The 27,929-nt window shown below is 41.3% G+C and overlaps 1 protein-coding gene across 4 annotated transcripts; it reads left to right on the forward strand.

Moving 5' to 3' along the window:
- On the forward strand, positions 1-27,555 carry CDC7 (cell division cycle 7). 4 transcript variants are annotated; one of them, XM_072649061.1, is made up of 12 exons: positions 1-99; positions 885-1,028; positions 8,032-8,115; positions 9,263-9,398; positions 12,929-13,022; positions 13,112-13,254; positions 14,209-14,575; positions 15,112-15,207; positions 16,020-16,198; positions 21,871-21,953; positions 24,174-24,323; positions 25,903-27,555. In XM_072649061.1, exons 2-12 carry the CDS (start codon positions 932-934, stop codon positions 26,274-26,276), a joined length of 1,803 nt encoding a protein of 600 aa, XP_072505162.1. In that variant the 5' UTR covers positions 1-99; positions 885-931; the 3' UTR covers positions 26,277-27,555. The 4 variants fall into 4 exon arrangements, with proteins under 4 accessions (XP_072505162.1, XP_072505161.1, XP_072505164.1 ...); XM_072649060.1 differs by lacking the exon at positions 1-99 and adding an exon at positions 250-468 and having other exon boundaries at positions 14,209-14,455; XM_072649062.1 differs by lacking the exon at positions 1-99 and adding an exon at positions 400-559.
- The last annotated feature ends 374 nt before the right edge of the window (positions 27,556-27,929 follow it).

The raw sequence follows: 27,929 nt of genomic DNA on the forward strand, positions 1-27,929 counted from the left end.
TTTCGCCCAGCGGCTTGCGGAGAAGAGCTTGGCACCGGGCGGTCGGGAATCCTGGGACCCGGCGGGGGAAGTTGCACTGCCTCCGATCGTGAGTTTGGGGTGAGTCGGGAAGTGGTCCGTGGCTGGAGGGGCGGAGGGGACCCCGGGCAGAGGGAGATTAAGTCGGGGGCGCGCGCGCCGGGGAGTGTGGTAGCTTCCCCGCCCATCCCCTTTGCCTCCTGTCCTCCCGCCTCCGTCCGCCATCCTCGGGCGGGAAAGCCACGCGCCTGCGCGCTGGAGGGCGGCCCTCCCCCTGGGACCGCCGCCGCGGGTATCTGCGCATGCGCGAGCCGCGCGTGCGCGCGAGGGCGTCGGGACTGGGGGTTCATTCATTCCCATTGCCCTTCCTGTTCCTTTTAGACCCCGCCCCGCCGACGCGGACCCGAACGCCTAGACTCCCCCCTCCGACCCTCACCTGGGCCTTCCGAAGTTAGAGAACTCAGGACCCTGCCCCTTATTACTCTTGGGACAAGGCGCCAGACGCGCCCTCGCTTCGGGCCTCAGTTTCCTCGACTGTAAAGTGAGGTGGTTGGTGGATGACCCCCAAGGCCCCTTGAGGCCTTCACCAGCCGCGAGCCCCGCGTTGTTCCGAGGTCCCAGCCGGGGGACCTTGGGACGGGCTCTTCCTCCCTCCAGGCCTCAGTGTCCTCATCTGTAAAGTGAGGGGCCGGAGGACTCCAGACCCTGATCGCGCGCGCGCACGCGCACGGAGGACAGAGCTGTAGCTGGGGGGTCCCCAGGTCTTCCCCAGCCCCCCTTCTCCAACATGCAGATGCTTTGTAGCCCCTCCCCCATCCTGCCCTTCTGCCCGGCCTCGGCCTCTGACGCTGCCTTGTCTCCTCCAGGCCTCACCTGCCTGAGCCGCCCGGGACATGGTCCTCTAGCGGGCCTCATGGAGGCGTCTGCGGGGGCCGCGCCGGACGAGCCCCAGGACCCGGTGCAGACCGACGGCTCCTTCCGAAAGTACGAGCGGCACTGCAGGCTGACGGGTACGGCGGGGGCCAGGCCTGGTCAGGCCTCGGGCGGGGGTGTGAGTGGGAGGCAGAGTACCTGGAGGAGGAGGGGCCTGGGGGGGCCGACCCGGAGCGGGTGTCTGACCCGGTGTCTGACCTGCGGACGGACCCAGGACCGGGACCGGGTGTCTGACCCGGTGTCTGACCTGCGGACGGAGCCAGGACCGGGACCGGGTGTCTGACCCGGTGTCTGACCTGCGGACAGAGCCAGGACCCGGACCGGGTGTCCTACCTGGTGTCTGACCTGCGGACGGAGCCAGGACCCGGACCGGGTGTCCTACCTGGTGTCTGACCTGCGGACGGACCCAGGACCGGGACCGGGTGTCTGACCCGGTGTCTGACCTGCGGACAGAGCCAGGACCCGGACCGGGTGTCCTACCTGGTGTCTGACCTGCGGACGGAGCCAGGACCCGGACCGGGTGTCCTACCTGGTGTCTGACCTGCGGACGGAGCCAGGACCGGGACCGGGTGTCTGACCCGGTGTCTGACCTGCGGACAGAGCCAGGACCCGGACCGGGTGTCCTACCTGGTGTCTGACCTGCGGACCGAGCCAGGACCGGGACCGGGTGTCTGACCCGGTGTCTGACCTGCGGACGGACCCAGGACCCGAACCGGGTGTCTGACCCGGTGTCTGACCTGCGGAGGGACCCAGGACCCGGACCGCGTGTCTGACCCGGTGTCCTACCTGGTGTCTGACCTGCGGACGGACCCAGGACCCGAACCGGGTGTCTGACCCGGTGTCTGACCTGGTGTCTGACCTGCGGACGGACCCAGGACCGGGACCGGGTGTCTGACCCGGTGTCTGACCTGCGGACGGACCCAGGACCCGGACCGGGTGTCTGACCCGGTGTCTGACCTGCGGACGGACCCAGGACCCGGACCGGGTGTCTGACCCGGTGTCCGACCTGCGGACGGACCCAGGACCCAGACGTCCTCACCGCCGCAGACGCCCGGCCTAGGGACCCCCCGCTGGCCGTCCACCCGGAGTCCAGACCATCTGTTTTATTTGTGCGCGTCCTGCTCTAGAGCAGGGGCTGGGCCCGAGTCGGCAAGGCCGCACCGTCTCCAGTGGGGCATCTTTGGTTCTGTGACAGTTGGACTCGGATCTTGTCATGTTAGCGCTGTTAAAGGCCCTGTCCTAATTCACATTGTTAACTGTTTCCTATTGACAGTTAAATGTCTTTATAGAAGCCAGTCACCTTCTCCATCTCCTTGTTTGAAATCAGTTGATGCTTACAGAAAGAACCTGGAGACGAGCTTTTTTCTGCCCAAGTTGTTCAGCTGTATTGCAGAAAGGAAAGGGGCTTCATCCTGTCCTCCTACCTTTCTTTCTAAATCAGTTATTCCTCCCGACTTCCCTTCAGGCTCAAAGTCTTCATGCCACTTCCCCCCATTACTACTATCTAGTTAACAGATTGTATCTTTTCTTTTATGTTGTTTCTTGGTTATGTTCAGTTTTCTGTCATTTCTGCGTACCAGCCCAGTTCTTGCCCTTTCTTTTATAGCAATGCCTTTTGACAAGTCTGACTGCCTCTCCACCTCTGGCACATAGGAGCCATTTCATATTCCTAAAAAACCACTTTCACGTTGCTAACTCTCCCCATTCAGAGATGGTTATCCCTTCTTCTTACCTGGAAAACTCTGGTCTGCCCACGGTTTATTGTGATCTAATACATCCATCAAAGTTGACTTTAAGTCTATGAGTCTTCCCTAATCATTTTAACGGTCTTATCCTTCTTGTAATTTCTTTTATTAGGAACTTGTTAAATATCCAAAACAGCATTCTTATATAAATACCAGAATGCAGAAAGAAGATTGTACATGAAATTGTGAATTTTTACTTCGCATCACTTTTTAAAAAAGTATATAATAACCCCACACGTTACATTACTTTCAAAACTATCTGCTTATCTGCTTCTTTCTGAACTTCCATGTGTTAGGTGGGGGCATACATAAGAGTGCCTGGCCTGGAGTCGGGAAGACCTGAGTTCAAGTCCAGCATCAGATACTACTGTCTGGGTGACCTGGACAAGTGACTTAATCTTTATCTGCCTCAGTTTCCTCTTCTGTAAAGTGGGAATTATAATAGCACCTCCTCTCCCATAGCTGTGCAGACCACATGAGATAATCGTTGTAAAGCACGTAACACAGTGTCTGACACGTTGTAAGCACCATGTTAGCTACAATTATTGTTATTAACATTATGGAATATTCATCTCTGCCAGGCCTTAAATGATCCTGATTGTAGTTCTCAGCACTTAAATTGCTTCTTTCCAGATGTTGACAGTAGTTTTTTTTCTTTGACATGGGAACTTTGGATTTTGACATGGAGCTCTGTGACATTCCTGGAACTTTTCCTTTTGGTATTCCTTTCAGGAGGTCATGGGTGGATTCTCCTTTCACTTTGTCTTCCAGTTCTAATAGATCTAGGCAATTTTCATATGATTCTTGAATTGTAGTGTCTAAGTTTTTTTTTTTAGTCATGTTTTTCAAGGAGTTCATTGATTCTAAAATTATCTTTCCTTTACCTGTTTTCCAAGTCATTTGTTTTTGATACCAAATATCTAATATTTTTTGGTGTTTGTTTTAATATTCTGTTTTGTCTCCTGGAGTCAGTGATTTGTGTTTGAGCTGTTCTGGTTAGTAGGAAATCTGCTACTTGGATAAGACTTACCATTTCTCTTCTAAGGTATTCATTCTACTTCCATAGCTTTCCTCCAGCACATACTTCATTTTTTAAATCTCTTGCTTTATTTTTTCTTGTTGTACTCCTTGTGGAAAGTCTATTTTTTCTTCGAATCACTGCTTGTAGTTGTTATTGAAGTTACTTGTTTATTCTTTTTGGAGATCTCTACATTTATAACAATTACTTTTTTGGTTGGTGTTTTCTTTGATTTACCTGCCTTTCCACCTTAGCCAAGCTCTAGCCCCTGCTTAGCTTTTGGGGGGGTGGGCGTATGGTTGGCCCTGCTTGGTCTTACCCTAGGCTGCTGCACTGATCTCCACTTCCTGGAGTTATGTTCCCCTGGATCATTGAGGTTCAGAGCTTTGGATCTTTCAAGCCCTTTCCTTTAAGGTCTCTCAGATCACCTTAGAATACTGGAGACCTGGGAGCTGCCCACTGCTCTGGTCACTGCTGTTCCTCTAGCTTTCAAAGTCCCCACCCTGGGGGTTTCTGATCTCTCTGGCACTTCCTTGGCGGGGAGAAGGGGAGCTCTTTTCTTTTTGCCTCAGACAGACCCAATACATGTGAGTCTAGCTAAAAGACAGACCACCCTAGCCCTCCTGGAGCGATCATGAGACTCTTTACTGTCCTGGTCACCCTCCTCTGGACCCCTTCCAATTTCTCAGTGTCTCCAAAATGTGGTGGTCAGCACTGAGCCCTGTCATCTAGGTGAGCCTGCGCAGGGCCCAGTGCAGCTATCTGGGACACCATGAAACTTTTCTGCCTTTAGATTTTTGCCTACTGGATCCCTCTGCTGGTACTGGGAGCTTTTCACATCCTTCTCAGACTAAGGGCTGTCCAGTCATGCCTCCCACCTTGTATTAGTCAGTCAGTCAGTGCCATACTGAATGCTGTCTTTGTGCTAAGTGCTAGCAAAGAAAGGCAAACAAACAAACCCAGGCTCTTCTCTCAAGTAGTTTATAAGCTCCTGTGAAATTGATTTTTGGAATCTGGTTGTAATGCTTTATACTTTGCCTTGGGATGGTTGTTAGAGAGTCAGCTCTCACTTCTGACCCCTCCTGACTGTGACCTTGGGCAGTACCCCTGACACTCTTGAAGACTCCAGGTTGCTGATCAGGTGCTGATCTGCGTGGTAGAAGGGGTTTTTTCATCAGCGTATCCCTACGCCCACAAAATTATAGGTCTTTGATCTACTGACACTGGCCTAGCTGTTCCTCCAGTGTGACTGTCCCTCATGCTTGGAGCAATGTTTCCTTCCAGTCCTAGCTAAAATCTCATCCTCTACAGGAAGCATCTGCAAGCCCTATTAATTCTAGTGTCTTTCCTCTTAATTATTTCCTACTTTTCCTGTATGTTTAGCTGGTTTATAAATATGTGTTTGCTTGTGGGCTCTCCCATTAGGTTGTAGACTCCTCGTGGACAGAGACTCTCTTTTGCCTCTGTATCCCCATTGCTTAGCACAGTACTTAGTACATAGTAGGTGCTTAAACAAACATTTATTGATCGGCTCATTAAATCTGACAATTTTTTTTTAGTATCCTTGAAGTAGTTTTTCTGGGCCCAGTGATTTAAACTCGAGGACAGCTAGTTCTTTCAATTTCCTCTTGCTTATATTTATTCTGTCCTTTGGGGTCTCAAGATCGTTCTTCTTCACAGAGAAAACAAGAGTTGATCAGTCTTCCCTTCTGTCTCTCAGCTTTTAGCTTCAGTAGCAGCTTTATCCATTATTCTAGCCTCTTCTAATTCCTAACATAGCTTTAAAAAACAAACTAATACCTTTGTTAACTTTAGCATTCTTTGCTAAACTCAACTCTTCTGAGCTTGAAGTCCTATTGACGGCATCTATAGGATGTTTCTAGACTTTTATGTTCATTCTCTGCTATCTTGCTTCCATCGTTGTTTTGTGTCTTTAAAAACTGCAGTTGGTTGGTGAGTTTCCTATGAGTCTGGATTCATCTTTCTCCTCATTGTGATTGTTTCTCTTCGGAATTGCATTCGTGATCCCTTTCTGTCCCTCCTCGGCTGGCTTCCTCTGTGGAATTTTGGGCTTTGGCACCCTAATTATCCTTTCTCTTTCTCTTTGAAAACTGCTTTCCCCAAATCTGGAGTGCATGCCAGACTCTTTCTAGCTTTCCTCTCACCAGTTGTAAGAAGAGGTCCTTGGTTTCCAGGATTTCTATTATTTTTGCTTTAGCCTAAAGTTCTTCCTTATTGGTCAGAATCAAACCTAGAACCCAGTACCTGCTGGGGTTTCTCTACCTTCTGAAAGATGAAATAATCATTCAGGCAGTGCAGGAAAATACTAGCTTCTCTGTTTTTGACACAGTTGACCTTTATTAAACGCCTGCTATGTGCTAGGCAGGCACCGTGTTAAGCACTGGAGAAAAATTAGCTAGCATTTACATAGTGCTTTCACGTACCTTTTGCAGAGTACAAATACTATCTCATTTGATTCTCTTAGCAACCCTGGGAGATAGGTTTTATTATTTTCCCCATTTTACAGATGAGGAAACTGAGGCAGACAGCAGTTAAGTGCCTTGCCCAGGGTCACTCAGCTAGTTTGAACCTGGGTTTTCTTGACTCGAGGTTCAACACTTTATGCTGCCTAGATAAAGCTCCAGCAAATGTCCAGGTAATTGAAGTCCATGCGGGTATTGTCTTGGCTTTGTGCCACACTGAAAGTATTTCCTAAACTTCCTTTCTGTTTATTCTCTCAGTCCAGGTGGTCCAGAGTAATTACTCAGTGACAAGATCACATCCATTTCTGCTTCTATTTAGTTTCTTTTCACTATGCTTTCCTCTTGGATTCCTAGGTTTTCTCCCATGAATGTATCTTTTTAATGTACAAATCTACTCAGTTCCCCTCCCCCTCCCCATCCCCACCTTCTGAATATCTTCTTTTTGAAATAAAAAAAGGTAGCCTCTCAGAATGATAGCCATCGTGGGCCCCATCCCGTCAAGACTCAGGGATACTTCTTTGGTGAATTTTCTGCCTTGCATTAGGAGCTCTGGTAACTTTGCTTGTTAAAGCGATATTTATTAGGGCGCTTTGTCTGAATCTTTCCTTTACTCACATCCCGTTCTATCTTGCATTCTCCTTATTTAACTATGGTATTCTCCCTGTCAGATTAAAAGAGTCCCTCCAGTCCAAGAACTGTATTTTTTCCTTCTTTTGGGCACAATGCCTTGAACATAATAAGTACTTGATATATTTGGTTGGATTGAATTCCTACTAGTTGTAATGCTGGCGTGTCAATGCTTGTGGAAGATTTTCCCTTCAGTTATTTCCTATTTAGGACCTGAGTTTATTTTTTCTAGAACCACATAAAATGGCAGAATACATCTTTCAGTTCCTGGTCTGAATGTTATTAATGCAAGGAATGCTCATATAGTAGAGGTTGACACCTAAGTCCCTTTGACTTTGTGATCTGCAAAGGCCATGGTTTGTTTCTTAGTATTTCCTGGATTTCTGCTCCATTCTACATGCTACATCGTCTTGTCCCTGCATCCACCTTTGCTATTCTGCCAGCATAAGAGAATTCTCCAAAATTGTACCTGGACAATGGTCAGAGTATTTCAAGTGAATGTCATAACAATTTTAAAAGCTTTCTGATTCCTGGGCCAAATGTTATAATGCAAGGTCTAAAACTGTCTTTCTATGACAATTTTTCTTTACTCCTGCTAAAATTTTTTATTATATTGTAATTGGTGTAAAGGCCTTAAATTTCTTTAAAACTAGATTGGCAATTTTTACAGTGTATGTTGCTTGGGAGATTTTTTTAAGCTCCTTCTTGAGTACTAGTGGTTCTCTTTGAAGGTATCCATTGGGAATACCCTAAATGTGGATCTTTTCTAAATTTGAAAGCACTCATACATTTCAGGGAAAGAAGTTCAGTTTTCCCAGAATGTATTATGTCCTTGTCATGCCATCTAGTGATAAGAATACAAAATGTCCTTGGTTATTTGCTAACTTGTGTTCCTTTGTGCTAGATCCAAAGTAATGATGGTGTGGTTATGTTTATATGATCAGAAAGTAGTTTAAAATTGTGTAATTCTAAAACTGTAAATTTTGTATAAAAATTCTGCAGCCTGCGTAAGTTACATTTTGGTAAACATAAATTTATATAACTTCCTGTCAGTTTTGTAAACTGTTTTTTGTTATGTGTATATCTAAGTGCTTGGGTTTTATGATTCATTTCACTGGCTTCTTTCACTTCAGGAAATATGTAGTAAATCTATTTTGGTTAATTGAGTGTGACTATAAATGCTTTCAAATGTTTATTTCCTCAACAGGGGTTGAAAAAGATATTGAGAAACTATATGAAGCAGTACCACAGCTCGGTAGTGTGTTTAAGATTGAGGACAAAATTGGAGAAGGTAGATCCGGGACTAATTTTGAATTTTAAAAAAATATTATCCTTTTTTTTTTCTGATGTGTATGTTTCTGGTACCCATTATTTCTTGTTGAAGAAATCCCCTTTAATATTCCTTTTTAAATGGTAAGAAAATTAAGTTGTATTACTAACTTTGACATAGTAACAAGGTTTTATTTTCACTTAGTTGAACTTTTACTTTAAAGGGTATTAGCTGACTTTTAAGCTGGAATGAAACATTAAATACATGAAATTGAATTATATTGTATCCTTTCAGTGTTTCCTTCCAGTACATTAATGAGTGCTCTCTATTAATTCAAAATACACAAATCTGTTTAATATTCAAATATGTAAATGTTATAGAATTTTAAAAATATTTTTATCATATTAATGTGATACCTAAAATGATAGAACAAAGGAAATCAAGTTTGTATAGTAACAATGGGATAATATTAGTAATTATTTAAAAGATGCTGGGTGAATCAGAAAATCTGTTTACAGGGGAAAGGGGATGGGCTGTGAATCAATCTGGAAAGCAGATTTGAAAGGGGTTAAGAAAGTAAAAGATTGTTAATGAATGAATGGATGAAGAATAAAAACTTATAACATGCTCATCCTGCATACAAATGAACTGTATCAAGGGGCAAATGTGACTGGACTCTGGGATTAGAAAATGATAACATGATATCTGCAATTAGTTTCTAAATATTAGGGCAGAGAAGTCTGCTTAAAGGATTAGATTTTTAAAGGTTTCATTCTTAGTTTTGCCATCAAACCTGTGTGATTGTCTTTAGGAAAAAACCTAAAACATCCCAATTTATCAAACAAAAGAACAGTTAGAATGAAATATTGGTGTTAGCCCTGGAAATATTGATATAAACCTAGTTGTATAGATTTGCAAAGGTTTGTGGGAATTTACAGCACACTCAGAAGCAGTCTGAGGGAAGGAAGAATTTATTCAAAATGGAAATATGCCATATTTTACTTATCGTAATTTGTTGATAGGCTCGTTACTGATAAAACAAACTAAAAACAGATGGTTTGTTATAATTTTGTGTACTTAAAATATTTTTTGCAGTTTAGCATTTTAGTAGAATTTTGTTATACTTGCAAAAAAACAGATACTAAAGATTTTTCAATATCTTTCACAGGTACTTTCAGCTCTGTTTACTTGGCCACTGCACAGTTAAAGGTGGGACCTGAAGAGAAAATTGCTCTGAAACACTTAATTCCCACAAGTCATCCTATAAGAATAGCTGCTGAACTCCAGTGTCTTACTGTGGCTGGGTGAGTAATTTTGAATATACTTGAGTTACATTAACTGCAGTTTAGAGAATATCTTTACAATAAGGATGACCAGGAGCCTGGCCATGAATTGCATGATCTCCTCAAAGACCCTCCATCCTTGGAGCTGATCTCTTGGTGTCAGGGTTGGCTCCTTGCGCAGTCAGTGTTATTTTTTGCAGTGATCTCAATTCTAGGCCATTCAAAGAGGGTCGAACATGATTTTAATGGTCACTGGTCTTACTTTCCTAAAGCAAGAATTAATAAATCAGTTATTAAAATGATGAAATCACAACTCTAAATTCTTATTTACTTCTAGGAGATCATCTTGCCTCCACCTTTGCCGTAGGAAGTGGGCTGTCTGCTATGCCTTTCTCTTCACCTGACTGCATAGTTGCCCATGCTTCAAGGCCTCTCTCCTTCCTTTCCCAGGATCTTTTAGTCTTTTCCCTCCCCCTTTCAGACATGTACAGATCTTCCCTTCTTAAAACAGTATTTGTTTGATCCGAACACTCTGTTTCTCAAATTGGTGACTTAAATCCTGTCTTTGTTTCTTCACTACACTTTTTCTGTTTCTTCCTCTGTGTCCTGGCTTTCATCCTTGCCACCGTACTGGCCCTCTTCTCCGGAGTCACATCCAGAGCAGCTTCCTGACCAAGTCTTTTTTTCCAGCTGTCATTCTTCATGGTGCCTCTGCTTTGGCTGACGTTGTTAATCACTGGTCCTTCTTAAAATTCTTCTCATGGCTTCAGTGGTGCAGTGTCTTAGGTTTCCCATTTCTCCTGCCTGTCTTGTTTTGGTTGCTCTTCTTTTTCCTGCGCCTTAATGAAAGCTGTCCATCAAGGCACAGTCCTGTTCTCTTTATGTTCTCTCTCATAGAGGACCTATTCTCATAATTTAAATATTAAAACTCTGTCTAAATCTGTGTCTTCAGCCCTCTCACTCAATATCTCCCAGCTGTACAGTGGATGTTTCCATGGGATGTCCTTCTAACACCTTAAACTCACCATATCTGACATGGAATTAAAAATCTTTTCTTCTACAGATTGGTATCCTTTCCTGACTTTTCTTTCACAACACTGTTCCCCAAGTCATCCAGGATAAAGCGGGAGAAGTCATCTTTGATTCTCCTCTCCATTTTTATATTTGATTTGTGAATGAGGTCCTGGCTCTTCCTTCTTCCTAAACACAGCTTTTTTTTTCATTTCCACTATATCTCCAGCCCTCTTCACTTTACACCCAAATTCTTTTCTAACTGGCTTTTTTGCCCCAGCATTTTTGCTCTCCAATTTACCGCACATATTACCACCCAAATTAATACTGATAGAATGTGCTTTCACATGGGTATTCCCTGGCTGAAAAACATTTGTTGACTCTCCATCATCCATAGGATAAAAATCTCTGTGTTCTGATCCCAGTCCATGTTTCTGTCCTTCAGTCCTGCTGTTCTCCTGTAGTGAACATTTGCCTCAATGTCTTCACTGACTTCTTGCCCCTCCAAACCTCTCTCCTTAAAAAAAAAAAAAAAAAAGACTCTTCTCCCTCTCTGTGTCTTCACCTCATCCTTCACAGCCTGCTTCCAGTTCCCTCTTCTCTGAAACCTTTCCTCAAGGACCCTAGAGACAGGGTAGTTCAACCTCTTTCTGAAGAGGATCCTCTTCCGTAGTATCCTTGACAGATTGTCAGCTGACTTCTGTTGGGAGACTGTTGTTGAGATAGCAATCACAGGTAGCCTCAGGCTACTTTTGCACAGTTTTAATTATTAGCAGGTTTTCCCTGCTCTTGAGCCTCAGTCTGCCTCTCTGCAGCTTGTACCTGTTGCTCCAATTTAGTTCCACCCTTTGGGACCAAGCAGAACATGTTCTTTAACTACTCAGTCAGGTGTCAGCTGCTGGTGCAGAGGAGAAGCCTCTGAGATCACGTTCTGTCTCTTCTATACATATCCTTGCACATTGTCTCTCCCATTAGTCTGTGAGCTTCTTGAAGGCAGGGACTGTTTCTGCCTTTCTTTGTGTCTGGCACATAGTAGATACTTGATAAATGCTTTTGGACTTGATCTGGTCTCTTCTATTTTAATTATCTATTCCAGCTCTTTAACTGATCTTTAGATGGTGTGGTTGCCAGTCCTCCTTGCTCCATCCTAGTTGTCCTCTTCTGGGTGGCATTTCAACTTGTCAAGAGGGACAAGAGCCATGATTTTACCAGTCTAGGTACTCCCTCGCATAGATTACAGCTCCTCCATAACGCAACAGCAGCCTTTGGGAGTTATCATAGAACTCATCACCTGATAGACAGTGTACTGATGAGCCTCTTAAAGTATCTGGTGTGTCCTCAAACAGTAGGCTACATCTGTCACTGGGTCCAGCCTTGAAGCCTTTTCAGTTTGATAGGACTTCTCAGAGCTGGTATGCCAGCTTCGTGTGAAATGAGGAATCTGAATAGTGCTTTAGACCTAAAATGTGCCTCTAAAGTACACACAATACTCCAGATGTATTCTGACCACGTCTGGTCAATTTCTGGCCTCTTAGTGCCTTGATTTTGAGTTAGCTTCTCTGGTTGTGACTTCCTCTATTTCTTCTCTTTCCTTTCTTTCCATCACGTTCACATTCTGGCTTCATTTCTGTTAATCTCCTGAAACTGATATGCACAGAATGACCAGGTACAGCCTAGCTCATCTTCACTGATCCCTCCGCCTTTAGTACATCTTCTCCACATAGCTTTTCTCCCCAGTAGGTGGGCAGTTCTCTGACATTGGTGTTTCTTTCCCAATCCCCAGTGTGTCTGTCACAGTACTGAGTACATGGTAAACAAATAAATTCTGAGAGTTTAGACTTTAAAATACTACAATTGAGTTGAGAGTCTCTTAAGTACAAGTATTTGGATTTTATAATTTATTTTCAATAGATATGTTAACTTGTAGCTTTCATACAATTTTTCAAAAAGAAAAAATTTTGTTTTTATGTGTTATGGTTTACTGTGAGAGGCCTTGGGGCAGAGAGAACTGTCCTTCAGTGAGGAAGATGTGGGTTCAAGTCCTGGCTGATACATGCTGCCTATCGGACTCTGGGCAAGTCATGTCACCTCCTGGTTCCTTGAGTAACTTTCTGAACCTTGAAGCTCATTGCAAAGAAGGCACTCCCCTACCTTAGGAGAGGACCTTTCCTCATTGAGAGAGTCAGCATAGGGAAAGTACAGGAGGAGGCCCTGTGATTTACTGTAAGCTGCTAATTCAGTGGAATTGGACAGCTGACATGAAGAAAAAAGCCAAGTAAGGACAGTTGAAGCACTGACTTGTTAAGAATGACACATCACCATGGTTTTAAGAGGGTCATGGTTTCATTAAATCCCAACCTTGGCCATATCTTCTTTATTGTAAAAGTTGAATGTTGGCTAATCTTGCATTGCCTAATGCATTGTGCTTATTATTTCAACTTAGTCTTTAAACATAATTTATGTTTTAAAAAATTCTATTTCTAAACATCCAGCAGGGTTGTACAGCCTTATGTTTTTTTCTTTGTGTATTTTTCCTCCAGGGGGCAAGATAATGTCATGGGAGTTAGGTATTGCTTTAGGAAAAACGATCATGTGGTTATTGCAATGCCATATCTGGAGCATGAATCCTTTTTGGTGAGTCTTAGAGTTCCTTATATTGAAACAATTTGATTTTTAAATGGAGAACAATCATTTAATTCTATTTCTTAAAACATGTATTTCAGGAAATTTTGAATTCTCTTTCCTTTCAAGAAGTTCGAGAATATATGTTTAATCTTTTTAAAGCTTTGAGACGCATTCATCAATTTGGCATTGTCCATCGAGATGTCAAGCCCAGCAACTTCTTGTACAATAGGCGCCTTAAAAAGTGAGTGATATATAAAGTGAAGAGATAACACACAGGTGTTGGTCAACATGTCCCATTTGGGCTTTGACCTTCTAGGTGAAAAAGGTCTGTAGCAGCAGTGGAGACATGTTGCTTTTGAAAATGCTTGTTGAAAACTTAACAAGAAAACCAAGTTGTCACAGTGGAACAGTTTGCATCTATAAAAAGAATTATCCGTTATCCTCAAAGCAATAAAAATCAATTTAAGAAGCAACAGCTCTCATGTTCAAAACTGGATTTAACGGTAAACAATGCATTATTAGATTGGCGAGAGTTTTCAACTTGGGGTTTATCTTTTGTTCATTTTATTGATGCTGACTTTGGCTGGATATGAGTGTGTTACAATCCACACATGTTTCTGTGTGTTGATGAATGATGTGATTATTATAACACATTGTTTATGACAGTAAGGCTAGAACATTTCTCATTTGTGACTTTTGCACACATCTGACTTATTTTTTGCCATTCTACTTTCTTTAATCAGAATCAGATTTAGGTTTTTGTGTAGTTTTTAGGCTGCATATTTCTTAAGCTTGTCAATGTGGAAAGTTTCTGGTATGGCAGCAAACTAGAAGCCCTACAGTTCTGTTGCTAGCATCAGAAAACAAAGGATCAGACCTCTAGTTCTATAGAATTCCTCTGTGCTTTCTCTCCTGGCTTTAGAATTGAGAAAGGCAGATGAAGAACACATTTCTGGAGCCCATCTGAGCAAAGGTCCCATTTGTGGCTTATGACAGAATTCTTAAGTGATATTGCTAGGGAAAACTTCTTCCCCTTTTTCTAGGAAGGAAATATGACCGGGTATTGATTGCTTGATAGTGGCTCGATTCTTTATGGTTGTGGTTTGATGAACATCAGTTAGGTCATATTACTGCTGACACTTGGGTTGTTTGAGGTGTAGCAAAGCTAACCTGTATGCCCAATTCTGTTTCGTAGGTATGCCTTAGTAGACTTTGGCTTGGCCCAAGGAACCCGTGACACAAAAGTAGATCTACTCAAACTGGTCCAGTCGGAAGCCCAACAGGAAAATTGTTCACAAAATAAAGCTCCCATAGTCATGGCAAACAAGGTTTCAGTGAGTGTCCCAGCACCAAAAGCGCTCTCTCAGTCATCCACTCAAACAGCTGTTAAAAGGCCCTACTCACACGCACAAATTCAGACTAAACAAGGAAAAGATGGCAAGGTTCTACCCCTTTTTTTGTTTGTTTTTGACAATTTTGTACTGTTTTTAAAGTGTATTTTTTTTCATCCAACAGGGGGGGATATAACACTGAAACAATACTTGGTGATTATTTTGCATTTGGTATGTGTCTTCAACTGACAGCATTTTGATAAGATTTGTAGTGAATGATTTTTGTTATTTTATGACATTTGAGATTTAGCTCCCAGGTTTATAAACCACATTCTGGTCATGTGTATTCTAGTGCAAAGTCCCATGTTTTCTATATGAAACAGAAAATGCTTGATTTTTTCCTGCTTGCCATAAAAAACATCGGGTAAGGATTCTTTTAAAGAGGAAAGAGTACTTGTAGTGAATGCAGAAAAGAACGTTTCTCTAGTGTCTATCTCCATTTTAGCTGCACAGCAAAGTGTCACATCCAAGCGGAGGATGTTAGGCCTTCTTTGGGTCCACGTGGGGGCTGGGGGCTCTTTGTCAGGGGTTCACAGCTCTGTCCAGACTACTCTCTTCTTTCACAGAAGTGTTTTGGTGCCTCAGAATGACTTGCTTGCAGCTGTTTTTGTTTGTCCCTTAACTCTTTTAAAACTATAGCAGAGGAAAGCTGGCAGAAAGTATTACAGATATAATCCTTATTGTCCTTGTTTCTGTTGGTATTGTAGGAGGGATCTGTAGGCCTTTCTGTCCAGCGCTCTGTTTTGGGAGAAAGAAATTTCAATATACAAAGCTCCATTTCACATGAGAGCCCTGCCGTGAAAGTAAGTAATGCTGAACAATGAGACACACACACAAACAGTTTAGGGACTTAGAACCTGGTATCAGTCATTGTGAAACAAGTTAGAATTCTGTGGTGCCCAGAGATGGCTGCTTTGGACATCTGGTCCAAACTGCCAGTTCCCCAAGTTTCTCTTGCATTTTACTCATTTAGTGTTTTAGATGGTTTGGTGATTAACTGTTGCTACAGTTAAAGTGAGGTTGCTTTCTTAATAGACCATGTTTATATTCAGAACTAACTAAATACTCATTGGTTGATTGATAGTACATTTTTTTTCCTGATTATATTTTCAAATGGTCTATTTGAAATTTAGTAATGGAGCAGGGAAAATAGCATTTTAAAAATGTAAAAGATTATAGTTGTAAATGTTAAATTTTTGGAAATCGACCCAAACTCCTAGTTCTAGATCTTAACGTCAATAATATCTGTAAGTTACTAACCCACTTTCTTTGTGCAGTCTGTGGTTCTGAAATGGAGTTAGACACGAGAATATTCCCTTCTTATACTCCTCTACCAAAGTTACAAAGGCCTTCAAGAAAATGCGAGTGGCACTTTGCTTATATAACCTAATGTGGTAATTTAAAGTATGATTTGAATAATATGTCATAACCAAAAGTGGATTTTATGAAACTGAAAGACTTGAAATCTTTTATCAGACTACAGTGGGCATCATAACTTGTAGTCATAACCTGGTATCCACGTTGTGACTTCACTTGCTATATTTTGTCACCAGTACTTTTGATAATACTTAGAAAAAAATTCAGAACTAGAAAACAATGTAACTTTTCTTTGTAGCTCATAAAGCAACCTAAGCTGATGGATATCACATCTAGAAAGTTAGCAACGAAAAAGAAGGTTGTTTCTACAAAAACTGTGACCAGTAACATGACGAGGAAAACTGCCAGCACTTGCCCAGCCAACCTGACCTGTGACTGTTATGCAACAGATCAAGTTTGCAGTGTTTGCCTTTCAAGGTAACGTGGTTGGAGACTGTCGTAAAATCCCTGCTTGACAATCTAGTGGGTTAGAGATTGTCTGCAGCAGAGTAAGGAATGCAGAGGCAGTAGCACTGAGGTCTCGGGGCTGCCCTGGTACTGCCCTGGTACTGCCCCGGTACTGCCCCAGGAGCAGAGTGATTTCTTGTAAGACAAACAAATAATGACCATTTTCATATGGTGCTCATTTCACATGCGTATGCTATTAGGAAAATATTTTTTGCTATTATATACAAAAGTTTAAAAGGAGAATATGGCTTTTTTGTTTGGAACCATAGAAGTTCACAGTTGATTTGCTGACATAATGATTTTCTGCCTTCCTCTTTCATTTCTGTCCCTACCCCTCACAGAATAGCTAAAACCAGGTGATGCTGCTCTGAAAATCTGGACCCTTCTATGAACCTCAGAGGAGGAAAGGCAGTTATCTGACAGGATGGAGTTACTTGGCAATAAATTGTCATCTAGTCTTTAACATCTCCAAAATTCCTGGTAGAAAAGTAGGATAGGATAAGATTTCCATGGGGTAGAGGAACATTGTAAAGTCCAAAATGATAAATCCTTATGAAAATGTGAGGCGAATGAGAGCACTTTAAGCCAGGAGGATCCAGGAAAATCTGTAGAAGATGACATTGGAGCTGCCAGAGATAGCGAGGGAAAGTGGGCCAGGCGTGAGGAAATTCCCTGAGCGCATTCACAGGGGCAGCAAACTAGACAAAATTGGGAGATATAACACATACTGATATGAGAAACAGTAGTGTGAAATAAGCCTGGGAATATGATAGAGCATTTGCTGATATTAGCAAGTGAAGGAATGCCATCATAATCTAATTTCTCTGGTAGGTTGGTAGGGAATGAAGAAGTATATTTGATACACACTGAATTTGGAGTCACAGGTGGGTTTGAATCCCAACTCAGTTGTATCTTGGAACAGGTCACTTGCTCTTTAGGTCTCAGTTTCCTAATCTGTAAAATGAAGGGGTGGGACTGAATGTTTCCTCAGGTTTCTTACATCAGTGGTATCAAAGTCAAAATAGAAAGGGATCCCTGCCAGCTGCATATTGACTTAGAAAACCACAAATTAACGCCATCCACATTATGTTGTATTTTTGCTTATTAACCATTTCCCAATGACATTTGAATCTGGTTGGGGCCAGTGTGACACCTCTGCTCTAAAGCTCCAAATCAGTAGTACTCTCCACAAGATTCCATTCTGTTGGAGAAGAGAGTGTATCCTGTACATACATTTTTATTGGTAATTGAATAGGGAGAGTGCACTAAACCTGGAATGGGGGGAGATGAGGGAAGACTTTCCAGAGGAGGAGCACCTGAACTGAGTATTGAACAGGATTCTAGAGCAAAGCCTTCCAGGGTGGAGGAAATCTGGTCGGATGCTTTGGAGGCAGGAAATGAAATGTAAGGTTGGGGAACATCCAGTGATCCATTTTGGCTATATCACAGATTTTATAAAGGGTGATAAGGTGAAATAAGTTTGGAAAAGAGACTGGAGCTAAATTGTGGAAGACATTGAGGACCAGGCTTAAATTAGAGAGTTTAGCTGAAGAGGATCTTAGGAGGAAGATGAGTTTCTGATGTTGACAGGGTATCTAGTGGGAAATGCCCAGCATGATTGGAGTTTGGGGGATAAATCTGCACTAGATCTATGGGTATGGGAGTTCAGCTGCATAGAGATGATAATTAAACCGTGGATGCTGATGAGATCGCCGAGTGAGAAAGTGTCGACAGTTTCAGGCTGTGAAGTTCCCTTGGCTCTGCCCATGCTGATGCTGTATTTCACTGATCGGTTTCCAGTCCTTCTGATTAGCACTGCTCGTTTTCATCAGAACAGATCCATCCCAGAAAGGGTACACTGACGTTTGCAAATAGCAGATGCCTGTCGTTAGCCTGACACCCACTACAGTTCTTTCCCAATACACACAAATGTAGCTTGACAATTAAGTTCGTTACATTTTAATATAAGGTTCCCACCCAACAAAAATGGAACAAGTTGCCTTGAGAAGTAATGAGTTCCTTTCAGTCAGTGCTCACATGTGCTAGAGGCTTTCCAGCAGTGTCGGCTGGACAACTGCTTATTGAGGGTGATAGTCAATTCCCTTTCTAAGGTTCATTCCAGTTCTGTTGTCTCAAAAGTTAAAAGAGAATAGGATCCAGAATAGAGCCTTGAACCCACACTTGGGGAATAGGCTAATGAACTGGCTGAAAATGGCCTGAAAAAGCCCAGTCAGAAGGGTGAGAGGAGAACCAGGAGAGTACCATTACAGGCCAAAGGAAGGGGATGGTCTACAGTGTTGAGGGGTAGGGCAGGTGTGAGTTAGCTGGGTTCAGAGTACTCATGGAACATGTAGGTGGACGTGGACAGCAGGGAGTTCATAATGTGGGGCTAGAGCCCAGCAGGTACATTGTAGCAGACTAGATTGATTTGGATGTTATCTTTTGTCTCCCTCCTCTTCTCTCCCTGCCATGACCTTCATGCAGGCCTTTATTCCTTTTTTCCTAACTACTTGCCTCTCATAATTATTGTTAAGAAATATTTTCTAAACTTGAAAAGGCTGTATAAATATAAGTTAGCATTAACTAGTCTTGACTCTTTCTATTTCCTCTTCTATACTTGGTTATTTCAATGGATCTCTGATCTAATTGACATAGATAATACTCCTTCTAGTGACGATCACAGCCCATCCAAGTGTGTCCATCTCTCAATTATATCCTCCTATAAATCTACCATAAATGAGAACTTTATGCCACTTTTCCCATGCTAGTCCTCTGTTGTGAGTTGTTGTCATCTGCTCATGCTCATAATCTTTCTATATTACCCTTTTAATTATGTTGCCCCAATGGTGTCATATATTGCCCAACAAAAAAATTCGTGCTTTATGTATTATCTGACCCCCAACCTACCTTTTTCCATGTTCTGACTGAATTGGTTTACTCACTACCACCCAAGCAGTAATTTGCAGACTGTTTGGACACCTAGAATGTTCTTGTGCCATTTTCATTTCTGCCTCTCAGTCCTGTCTATCCTTTAAGACTCAGCTCAGATGTCTCATCTTTCATTTAAATCAGCCTAATCAGAAGTTTTTTCACATATTTTTGAACTTTGAAAGCAGTTTGTATCTCTTTTATGACATACGTACATGGAAGGAACGTTGGACTCTCACTAACAATTTTTCCTTATCTGTAAAATGATTTGATAACATCTAAGGTCCTTCTTATCTCTAAGATTCTATGGGTTCATATCTTGTATCTAGGAAATAGTTATGGAAATGAACATGTCTTACTCACCTCCTCGATTATAAATTGCTTAGGGAACTTTTACCTGCACATAACAGGCTCGGGGGTGTTTGCTCCATCAATGCTAAGTGCAGCCCATTCCTGCTTCCTCATCATATGTGGCTCTTGTTCATGTGTTCCAGTGAGAGGTCCCTCCAGTGTGCTGCAGGAGGCCTTTGGGGTTTTTTCTGACTTCCTGAGGGTAGTAGCAAACGAAGTGTATGTGGAGTAGTCATTATCATCCTAACTTTCCAGCGTTACTCCTCCCTTTTATACATTCTACATTGCTAGCTCTCCTCCGAGCTTGACATTTCATCTCTGACCTCTGTAGGTTAACATAGGCCATCCCTTATACCGGGAACGTCTTCTCCCCTTTACCTCTCAGAATTTAATCTTCAGCTCAGTTACCAACTGCTCCATGACGTGTTCCCTATCTGTGCACCATTCATTAGAGGTTTTCCCCACTTCACATTGCGTTTCCACAGTTAGAAGTAAGCTCTCTGAGAGTAGACATTGCATGCAGGAGAGTGCCTTGCAGGCATTTAAACAGTTATTTTAAAAATTGAACTGAAACGGGATCTTTTCTTTCACTTTCTTGAGGACCGTGAAAACCATCCATTTCAACTTTCCTCCAAACATTTATTGAAAACCTATATTGCTGTTGTATTTCTATATTCTTTTTGCTGTATATTTTCTTTTCATCACAAATAGCAAAGCTCTCTACCTTTTTTGAAATGGAAACCAAAGCAAGAATATAAATCTGTGACCAGAATCTCATTTGAATTTTACAGGAACCAAAATGGACTAATATGAGCTTCATTTCTTTTTATTTTTTCTACCCATTTTCTAGTAGCATGATAATAAACAGGAAAGCAGGAAGCTAGCAGCAGGAGAAAGAGAAATAAAAGGCCTGAACAGTGTGCAATTTGAATGATAAGGAATTGCTTGCTTTGATTTAGTTAAAAATCAGTACAAATTATACCACAAGAAATCAGTGTTTCATTTTGCAATTTTCAGCAAATACTGTTAGATATTCAGTAAGCATTTTTTAAATTTGACCCAGCAATACCATTTCTAGAACTGCATCCCCAAGAGATCATAAAAATGGGAAAGGGTCCCACATGCACAAAAATATTTATAGCAGCTCTCTTTGTGGTGGCTAAAAACTGGAAATCCAAGGGGATGCCCATCCATTGGGGAATGGCTGAATAAATTATGGTATATGAATGTAATAGAGTACTATTGTGCCATAAGAAATGATGAACACGAAGACTTCAGAGAGGCCTGGAAAGACTTATATGACCTGATGCTGAGTGAAAGGAGCAGAACCAGGAGAACTTTGTACACAGCAACAATCACAGTGTGAGAGAGTTTTTTCTGGTAGACTTAGAACTTCTTCGCAATGCAAGGACTTAAAAAATTCCCAGTGGTCTTTTAAGGCAAAATGAGTTCCACATCCAGAGAAAGGACTATGGAATTCAATAGCAGATGGTAGCAGATCATTTTCTTTTTTATTACTTTTGGTTTGTTATATGATTTCTCCCATTCATTTTAATTCTTCTATACAACATGACTATGATGAAAATGTATTTAATAGGAATATATGTGTAGAACCCATATAAAATTGTATGCCTTCTCGGGGAGGGAGCGGGAAGGAAGAGGGGGAGGGAGGGAGAGAAAAAGATCTAGGTTGTATGGTAGTGATTGTGGAACACTGAAAATAAATTTAAAAAAATGTATATATATATTTAATTGCCCGCTATGTACTAGGCAAAAAGGAGAGATACAGTGGTAATTAAGCAATAACTTCTACCTCTATGGAACTTATCATATACACAAGAAAGAGGAAAAATATCCATAGATCATATGAAACTAGTTATAGATAGGAAATTATTGATAAAAGATTAGAAATACTACAGAATTTTAGGGCAAATCACCAAGGGATAGATTGGTTGGCTAATTCTTTATGAACTACATGGGGCCTGGACTGGAGTTCCTTAAATTTGTTTTCTTAAGTAGACTAATATTTCCTCCAGTTTTCTTGCTTACCTTATTGAATGAGACCATTTGTTCACTGATTGTGCACTAGCTATATTGATTTAGTTTGGGTCAAATCATCAAAAGTTATAAATTTGTGGTATTCACCTTAATTAATGAGCTTTTAAGCGTTTCCTAACCAGAGTCTTCCTCCCAGATTAAATAGTACATGTGTTCTGCCTTTGAGCATCTAAGATGCTTCTAAAAAGAACCAGATCTTAGAAAATAGATTGCACAGTAGTAGAAGACATTCCTTTAAGGTAACAGGTGAGAGCTGAGACTGCAGCAGTCTTAATTTGGAAGTATGTCTTTTTCTTTTTCACCAGACGGCAGCAAGTCGCCCCCCGCGCTGGCACACCAGGATTCAGGGCACCAGAGGTCTTGACCAAGTGTCCCAATCAGACTACAGGTGCGTGACGTTGTCAGTCAGATACCTGGTCACTGTTACTGTCTACCTGGGTAATCATTTTATGGTTTTAAGATTTGACCCCTTTTGCTTTTCAGTAAGTTACATAAATAAGTAGTTCTGGTAACATAAATTATCTCTGAAGACAAATATTGTGCCTTAATGCACCAGTTTTCTTCATCATTGTTCTGGAATTCACAAAATATGTTGTTGACAAATTGATTGCCATGGAAGGAACAGTTGGTGCTCACAAAGGGCCATTTGGATCCAGAGTCAAATCAAGTGAAATTTTGGTTCAGAGAGTATCCAGGTTTTCTTCTGATTGGTAGTTTTGAAAAAGTATGTAGGTTTGACTCTGCTTCATTTTGTTTTATTGCAAACCTTGGTGGAGTTTTTAAAATACACTGTAATAGAAGGTTCCATTTGGGGTTTAGAAGAAAGAGTGCCGTTTTCTTCAGGTTTTTTCTACACTATTTGCTTTGTTTTTGATTCCCTTCTAAGAATCCAAGGTAGACATTAGATGATCTCTCCAAACAACCCCTGCTGAGAAAGAGTATTATTCTTTACCATGGAAACATAGCTACAAATAAATTCTGTATTGCTTTAGGTTTAGAAAACACTCCATATGTTGATTTTGCAAGTCAGGTTGTTCAAGTATAACTCCCATTTTTTTGGATAAGGAATTTGACCAATGTCACAGTCAGTGGTCTTCTTCCTTCACTTTCTGCCATCCCTCAAGAGCTTCCTAATGCACAAGTGGGTCAGCTCAGTGACTAATGAGATCCTGCCGCGAGATTGTTGCAGTTATAGATTTAGAGATACAAGGGACCTTTGAGAAGGCCTGGAGTCCAACCTTGTCTGAGACACAGTGAGGTTGGTGACTTGTCCAGATCATACAACTTTGAAGGGTCTGAGGCAGAATTTGAACCCACTAAATCATGATCTCTCCAAACAACTAATACAGAAATTAAGGTTGGAAAAGCACTTTGTTGCACATTAGTTTCTTTCATCCTGCTTATTCACAGCCCACTCTGTATCGCATTTAAGCCAGTTACTCAAAAGAAACTTGTGTCAGATCCACTTTGAAGACTGCTGTGATGGTAGTGGTGTTTTTAAAACATTTACATGATGCTTACTCGTGTGGCTTTTCTCCCATTTTAAAGATGAGCAAACTGAGACAAACAGGGTTAAGTGACTTACTCAGTCACAGTTAGCAAGTGTCTGAGGCTGGATTTGAACTCAAATCTTCCTGACTCTGGGCCTTATAGTCCATCTACTGCACTACCATTTTGCAAATAACAAAGATAAAATGATCTGGCTGAACCCTGAAAATATTCTAACCCTAAACTGATAACTGTGAATCCTAAAAAGATAGCCAAATACTTGGACAAATATGAAACTATATGGGTTCCTTTTGTCCAGGGCCCAAAACTGAAGTCTGGATTAAGAAGCAGACCTGTATTTTGATTGTGCACTGGCTGTGAGAAGCAGCGCTGTCCAAGGGAAGGGCAACTGACTCTGAAGTCTGAGGGTCCAGATTTCAATGCCTCTGCTGTCACATCCTGTGTTGCCATTGGGGAAGTCAAGTGGGTCAGTCTCTGGTTGGCCTTAATGACCTCTAAGGATCTTTTCAGCTCTCAGCCTGTGAATTGTGAGGGCAGAAATGATTTCCAGTCAAACACAGGGTTATTTGGGTAATGGTAGTTTAATATTAGAGGATACACTAGAAATCTATGAGAAGTTCATGGAACATAAACTAGAAGGATTAAGATCAAATATAACGACTCCTTTTACAGCATTTTTAGTCTTATTGAAAATACCCACACCATTTTTTATAACAGAAACAGCATTCTTTCTGCTATTAAAAAAGACACAAAATCCTGCGTTGTTAATAACAGTGTCTCCTCATGATAACTATCTTGTTGTGAATCTTTTTTTTGGAAGGGTACAGTCTGCTAAGCATCAAACTTGTGGGTGCTATTGGGAGATAGAATACAGTGATGGCATTTCTCTGGGGAGTGTGTCTGCTCAGCTGGCTGTTTGTTTTATACGATTTAGGTATTCTCCAGGCTTTAGCTAGACAATTTGATCTCTTGAAGTCCCCCTAGATCACCTTTAAATTTTTGGTAATCATTTTTAATGGAATATTGCATTTGAACTAAGTGTCTTTGTATTTTAAGCTTAGGATACAGATGACAAAAGCAGTTTCTTTTCGGTTTGCAGCAATCGACATGTGGTCTGCAGGTGTCATATTCCTCTCTTTGCTTAGTGGACGATATCCATTTTATAAAGCAAGTGATGATTTGACTGCTTTGGCTCAGATTATGACAATTCGTGGATCCAGGGAAACTATCCAGGCTGCTAAAACTTTTGGTAAGCAGATTTAAGTTATCCAATAATAAATGAGTACATGATTCTTAAAAACCTAACATATGCCATATTCTTGAAAGTGTGTTGATTTATCCAGTTTTAGGCAATGCTAGGTAAAATCTTAATTTCCAGAAGTTGAAAATAAGATGAAGTGCTATGAGATTACAGCCTCCCAGATTACATTATCTTTGAAAAGGTACAACCACTACTTTTCTGAGGCCAGTCATTTATGGATGTAGAATGCATGTATTTTGTTCAACAAATCGAAAATATGGAATCTTCTACTACAGTTATGAGTAGACTTTTAGTGCAACAGAAATATTTTTGGAAATATCCTATACTATATAAGGTTACTTGTAAATAGTACTCCAGACTTAAGCATGGCTTATTTGGATTTTGGTAGTCAGAATCCTAAGACCGAACTTCTTGGTATTCTGATGCAAACAGGAATTAGCAAGCCTTAAAATAAACGTTTATAATAAAGTCGGGGTTTTTATTTTGTGTGGGTTGAATAGATAGGCTTTGTAGAAATAAAATAAGCCTCCCAATTGTTCTCTTGGGTCTTCTATTTGAAATTACATTGCAGTTCAACCAGTGTAAGGCCACTAGTCACGGAATGACTCTAGGATATGGGAGAGCCTGTCCAGAGTGGAGTAGGGGTGGCATTCTTTTACTGCAGGCAACAAACACCTGCTGATGTTTAAAGTAGCACTATTGTCCTTCATATGTAAAAATGATAGTGTTGAGCTGTCAGCATGGTGAAATTATTTTTATCTATCAGATTTCATATTTACTTAGAGATAAGAACAGAAGCCACTTCCTTTGTTGTTTTTAAGAGATCATTGATGGCTGATCAGAGTATAACATAATGATTCCTAAGCCAGGGTTCTTATATTGCTGTAAGACAGTTCTCTGGTATCAGATAGGTGAGGGGCAGGTAGCCCTTTAGTCTACACAGCCAGATTTAAAGCAAAGAAACTTTCAAAAGTCATTGATCTTAGTGAAGCCCTCTTATTATATAGCCAAGGAGTCCTGGCCCCTCAGTGAGAGCTTGCAATCAGTCTACTTCTGACACTACGTGTATGACCTTGGACAAGTTGCTGTTTTCTTGGGCCTCAGTTTTTTCATCTGTAAAATGAGAGAATTGTACTAAATGTCTTTTGAGGTCTCTTCCAGCTCTTAATCTCTAATTCTATGATCTTGCCTTCCAGTTCCTTATAATAATAATTAGACAGGTATATAGTTCTTTCAGGTTTATGTACATTATCTCATTTGATCCCCACAACCGTCCTATGAAGTATTTACTATGGGAATCATCTCCATTTTATAGATGAAGAAGCAAAAACCCTGAGAGTAAAGTTTTGCCCATGGTTATACAATTAGTAAGTCTCAGGCATGATTGAAGCCCACATCTAATACCTCCTGACACCTGAAGGAGAGAACGCAACCCTATTACCATGCTCTTCTTTCAATTTCATTCAATATTTGTTTCCTTTATAAGCATCCTGAATAGTGATACAGGTTTTCTTTGGGGAAAGGGTCCTGGAATATCCAAATAATTAGAGACAAGTTTCTCTTTTAGGTAAATCAGTATTATGCAGCAAAGAAGTCCCAGCACAGAATCTCAGAATCCTCTGTGAGAGGCTTCGGGGCACTCCCAGCTTGGCTGTTGAAAAGCCAGAGGACCATGCTCATGAATCAACTCTGTCATTGAGAACTGACCCGAATCTGAAGCCCTCTCTCCACATGGAGCATCCAGGGAACTCATTTCATGAAGAGGGTGTGGATGTCTCAGAAACTCCAAGGAAGGAGCATCAAGCCAATTTGAAAGGCTGGGATCGAGTCCCTGATGAAGCTTATGACCTACTTGATAAACTCTTAGATCTAAACCCAGTTACCAGGATAACTGCCCAGGAAGCACTGATGCACCCATTCTTCAAAGATATGAATTTGTGATTACAACACTTAGTTTGGCATTTGTTTGATTACTGTCTAGTGGGAAATAAGTTCATTGTATGTCCCTTAAGTTTTTGATTAGACACCAGAACCTGGTAGATAATGGGGGGAAAATTTGGTCTTATAAGTATAATGTTTTCTAAATTGTTTTTATGCCATTTATCAGAAAACTGCCAGAACTTAAATATCCCTGAAGAGATTGTGGATGGTTCCATGGACAGGTCACATGACTTATCGGGTCAGATGTGATTCCTGCCTAACACCCAGGATACAAGAATACAAGCATTTAGTTGCTTCACAAGTTAACCTATCAGTTGAAAGACCAAGATGGAATTGACCTGAAGCCTCTTTATTCTTAGCATGGAAATTAAACTCAGTAATAGAAGAACTTTAATTTGGTAAAGATATTAATTTAGAATTGTCATAATTTTTCTTCTGTTTTGGAAACACCTGTTCTGTGGAAGTATTTCATGACAGTTAGCATCTTTATCTTGAGAATGTTTTTTCTTACTCCATGTCCACAATTACGCATTCTTTTTGGTGCTTATATGGTGTGTATATTGGGTCTTCTCACCAGGATTTCAGGATATATTATTCAGTAATGGATGGAAGTACATGTAGAGTCCAAAATTAATGATAATAGATGAAGTAATTAAGTGAGTTAACTGAAAATGGCAAGTTAGAGGACCATAGGACCATAATGAAAACCTTTTGAGTTCCTTAATTTTTCTTGTAATGATAGCCAAAGGCATCTGGCCACCTACAGCTTCATAACTTTGCTTTTGACAACATTAGACCTGCACATGGGATGGCCCCAGTAGCATTTGACCTACGAAGAGGCAGTCATGAACAGAAACGCTGAGGTGGGCCCAGCGGAAAGGGCGGAAGGGACACTGAGGTTGGTTCATGTTGTTTCATTTACATTCCAGTGTGGACGATTCCATACCAAGTTATTGGCTGGATGGAGAAGGATGCTACTGGAGTTTAGGAATCTACAGAATTTGCTCACTTGGTACTTGTATTTGTTTCATTGTGAGACCTCTGTAAGAAAGAAGGGGACCTTCCTTATTGGAACAAGGAAATGGATATCTCTCACTCATGATTTAGGTGTTGTGTCTTCTTCCCAGATAGGTCTCGGGGATTGTTTACAGAAACCACACCTCTTTGGTCTTAGTTTCTTCTCGTACAGTAATTCTTTAAAAAAAAAAAACACCTTTGAATGTGAAATGATATATTTGTATGTCTATTTAATAAAGAGTTACTTCTAGTATTTTTATAATGCTGCTCGACTGTTCATTGGACATAAAAGGCTTTTGTCACTGCTGGTATTTCCCTACAAGGCCCTGGAGGCTTCTGTTCTTCCACTGTTTTTCCACTCGGGTTTCTGAGAGGCAGTGTCAGAAGGAGGAGGTTGCTCTTTTTCAAGGGCGTGGAAGGTTCAGACTTGGAGCAAGGCATGTTCCTGAAATAAAACCTATAGATTCAATAAATAGTTGTTGAATGAATGAAAAAGATGCGTATTTGTTAAATTGAGCTTTTTGTTATTTTGAGTGCTTCAAAATATCTGGGACTGATTTGATGGGAAACGGGAAATAGAAAGTAGAACTGGGGGCAATGAACTTAACTGTGTTCGTGAATTGCAGATGAAATATA

This window comes from Notamacropus eugenii, chromosome 2, assembly GCF_028372415.1.
Source record: "Notamacropus eugenii isolate mMacEug1 chromosome 2, mMacEug1.pri_v2, whole genome shotgun sequence".
NCBI classification, from domain to species: domain Eukaryota; kingdom Metazoa; phylum Chordata; class Mammalia; order Diprotodontia; family Macropodidae; genus Notamacropus; species Notamacropus eugenii.

What these genes read in the sequence shown, in the direction of transcription:
- CDC7 (XM_072649060.1), top strand. Translation starts at nt 321, where the DNA reads ATGCGCGAGCCGCGCGTGCGCGCGAGGGCGTCGGGACTGGGGGTTCAT. An exon ending in TGGAGCATGAATCCTTTTTG is followed by an intron (nt 13,023 to 13,111) that starts GTGAGTCTTAGA and finishes CATGTATTTCAG; the next exon opens with GAAATTTTGAATTCTCTTTC. An exon ending in TGCAGTGTTTGCCTTTCAAG is followed by an intron (nt 16,199 to 21,870) that starts GTAACGTGGTTG and finishes CTTTTTCACCAG; the next exon opens with ACGGCAGCAAGTCGCCCCCC.